The sequence below is a fragment of the Scardinius erythrophthalmus genome (genome assembly GCF_964197995.2).
Source record: "Scardinius erythrophthalmus genome assembly, chromosome: 7".
NCBI classification, from domain to species: domain Eukaryota; kingdom Metazoa; phylum Chordata; class Actinopteri; order Cypriniformes; family Leuciscidae; genus Scardinius; species Scardinius erythrophthalmus.
In genome coordinates, this window is record NC_138227.1 from 1,546,972 (window position 1) to 1,549,471 (window position 2,500).

The window sequence follows — 2,500 nt, forward strand, 5'->3', positions numbered from 1 at the left end:
ATGAACATTATATAAAGATTTATATTTTATGAAACATGTTGAACTCTAAAACTGCTAGAAAATCAAAGCCATAAATCTGAACAAGTTGAGTTCCAAATGTGAGGATGGCATCTCAAAATATTAGCTTTGGATTTGTGATTTGCAGTTGAGTTTTTCTCTAAAATATTACAAGCACACATACACATTTTTTTTTTATTACACACATCCAAAGCACACTCTGACATCCACACCAACACACCAACACACACACACACCTTTCGCTGCATGATTTATCTAATTGTCTCTATAATATGCAGAAGTAGAAAACAGGAATAAAGTGAGTGTTTGCTTTAAAGGCCAAACTTGAGATAATGGCACATCTGGTGAAAAATAGTACAAATGTAAATTCTGAAGCCTTGCCCACAGAATTAAAGCCTGTTAACAAAGATAGCATCATGTTATAGTGAAACGGCCCTGGGATTTAAAATAGCAGCTTTAATGGGTGTCAATGGGGACATTATTGAGAGGAACTATTGTGTATTACTGGTGCAACATAGATTTATTAAAGGAAATGGGGGTGAAATAGTAAAATTCCAATAAAAATACACACCTGTGCCAAAATTCATGCCGTTGGCATTAATAACACTGGCAAAATTATCAAAAAACTAAACTGAGAAAGACAAATGTCCACAAGGTCGCACAAGGGTTAATGCGTTACAACTGTTGTGTACTAATGAAACCTACGTCAGTCATTGAGTCTCACCTGAGCGCTGTTCACTTCGTCAAACATTTCTGAAGAGCTGCGGGAAAACAAACCAGTCTCTCAGTGTCACTCAGATTTACACAGGATTACAGGACTGAAGAGGTCAGAGGTCATCATGACCGCTTCACCATCACCATCATCACTCACCCCCAAAGTAATGTAAAATTAAATAAAACAAACTTTAGAAATATAAATATTAGTGCTGTGCAACGATTAATCGCATCCAACATAAAAGTTTGTGATACATAATATATATGTGTGTGTGTGTGTGTGTCAAGTCAAGTCAAGTCAACTTTATTTATATAGCGCTTTTCACAATACAGATTGTATCAAAGCAGCTTCACAGTATTAAATAAAATAGTACATCAGTGTATGTTTCTGGTGTAAAACATCCACGTGTGCTGTGTATAATTATTTTGTATATATAAATACACATACTTCATGTATATATTTAAGAAAAATGTGTTATTTATATATAACATATTTATATTTCTATATAATATAAATACAGTATATACATGCAAATATTTCTTAAATATAAACATGCATATGTGTGTGTAATTATTTATACACAGTTCAACTTTTATTTTGGATTGATTAATCGTTGCCCAGCACTAATTAACATTTATTTGTGTATAACTTCAGACATGAAACACTGACCGGCTCTGTTTTTGTTTTGTTCTAGATTTTTACATTTGCTTTGTTGTGTTTCTTTAGTTTCATGTCTGAAGTTTCACCAAACATGATGTTTTTTGCACCCCCGTATAAAGAGGAATTATGGGTAAGGATTAAAGGGAATCAAGATACGAGTGATAACCCAACACCAGCTATTATCAACATTATTAAACACACCTCCACATCCTCCAGTAATGAAGCATTAGCACACCAGAGCTCATGTTCGGCCCACGTGATGCTCAAAACACAAATATCACGAGTCATGTGACCGACTGCACACTGTGGGCTGCACATGAAGCTCAGTGAATCAGAAGAGTGAGGGCTCATGGGTAATCACACAGCCTGATGGATATATCTTATGTCTGACGGTTTACTGTATATAAACTCTGTTTTAATCTCAAGCTGATCAGGGCTTTGTTTCTCCAGAGCATCGTTCGCCAACTATGATCACAAGTTCTGTCGTTATCAGCAGTTCAACGAGTCGTGCTTCCCGAAACCGTCGTTCCAACGAACATTCAGCATCGCAGAGTTGTGGGTTTGGAGCGACAGATCTAGTGGTTAGAAGCAGTTTCTTGTTTGCATCACATAACAGTAGTTATTACTCCAGCACCTGCGGGACATCATTAACCAGCGCGGTTGAACAACCAATTTGCTACAATACAGTTTCGGGAAACAGTCGAGACTAGCTAGTTGATTTCTTTAACGATGCATCGTACTATAGGAGTTAATCAGAGAGTTGTGGCGTTGTGCGGGAAACACCAACCCGATCTCACGGCAATTCGTGCCAATTTTACGAGGTGGCTAATTCATATTAATTCATACATATGACCTACCCATGACCCCACCCCTAAACCTACCCATGACCCCACCCCTAAACCTACCCATGACCCCACCCCTAAACCTACCCATGAGCCCGCCCCTAAACCTACCCATGAGCCCGCCCCTAAACCTACCCATGAGCCCGCCCCTAAACCTACCCATGAGCCCGCCCCTAAACCTACCCATGAGCCCGCCCCTAAACCTACCCATGAGCCCGCCCCTAAACCTACCCATGACCCCGCCCCTAAACCTACCCATGAGCCC

The 2,500-nt window shown here is 39.2% G+C and overlaps 1 protein-coding gene across 3 annotated transcripts in view; it reads right to left on the bottom strand.

The window, feature by feature from the left end:
• The window catches only part of arap1 (ArfGAP with RhoGAP domain, ankyrin repeat and PH domain 1), a 90,637-nt gene that overhangs the window by 779 nt on the left and 87,358 nt on the right, over nt 1-2,500 (bottom strand). For all 3 annotated transcript variants that reach the window (XM_081370545.1, XM_081370546.1, XM_081370547.1), the window contains one exon: nt 743-779. In XM_081370545.1, the coding sequence (XP_081226671.1) occupies nt 762-779 (18 nt within the window). In that variant the 3' untranslated portion in view covers nt 743-761. The remainder of the gene's footprint in view (nt 1-742; nt 780-2,500) is intronic.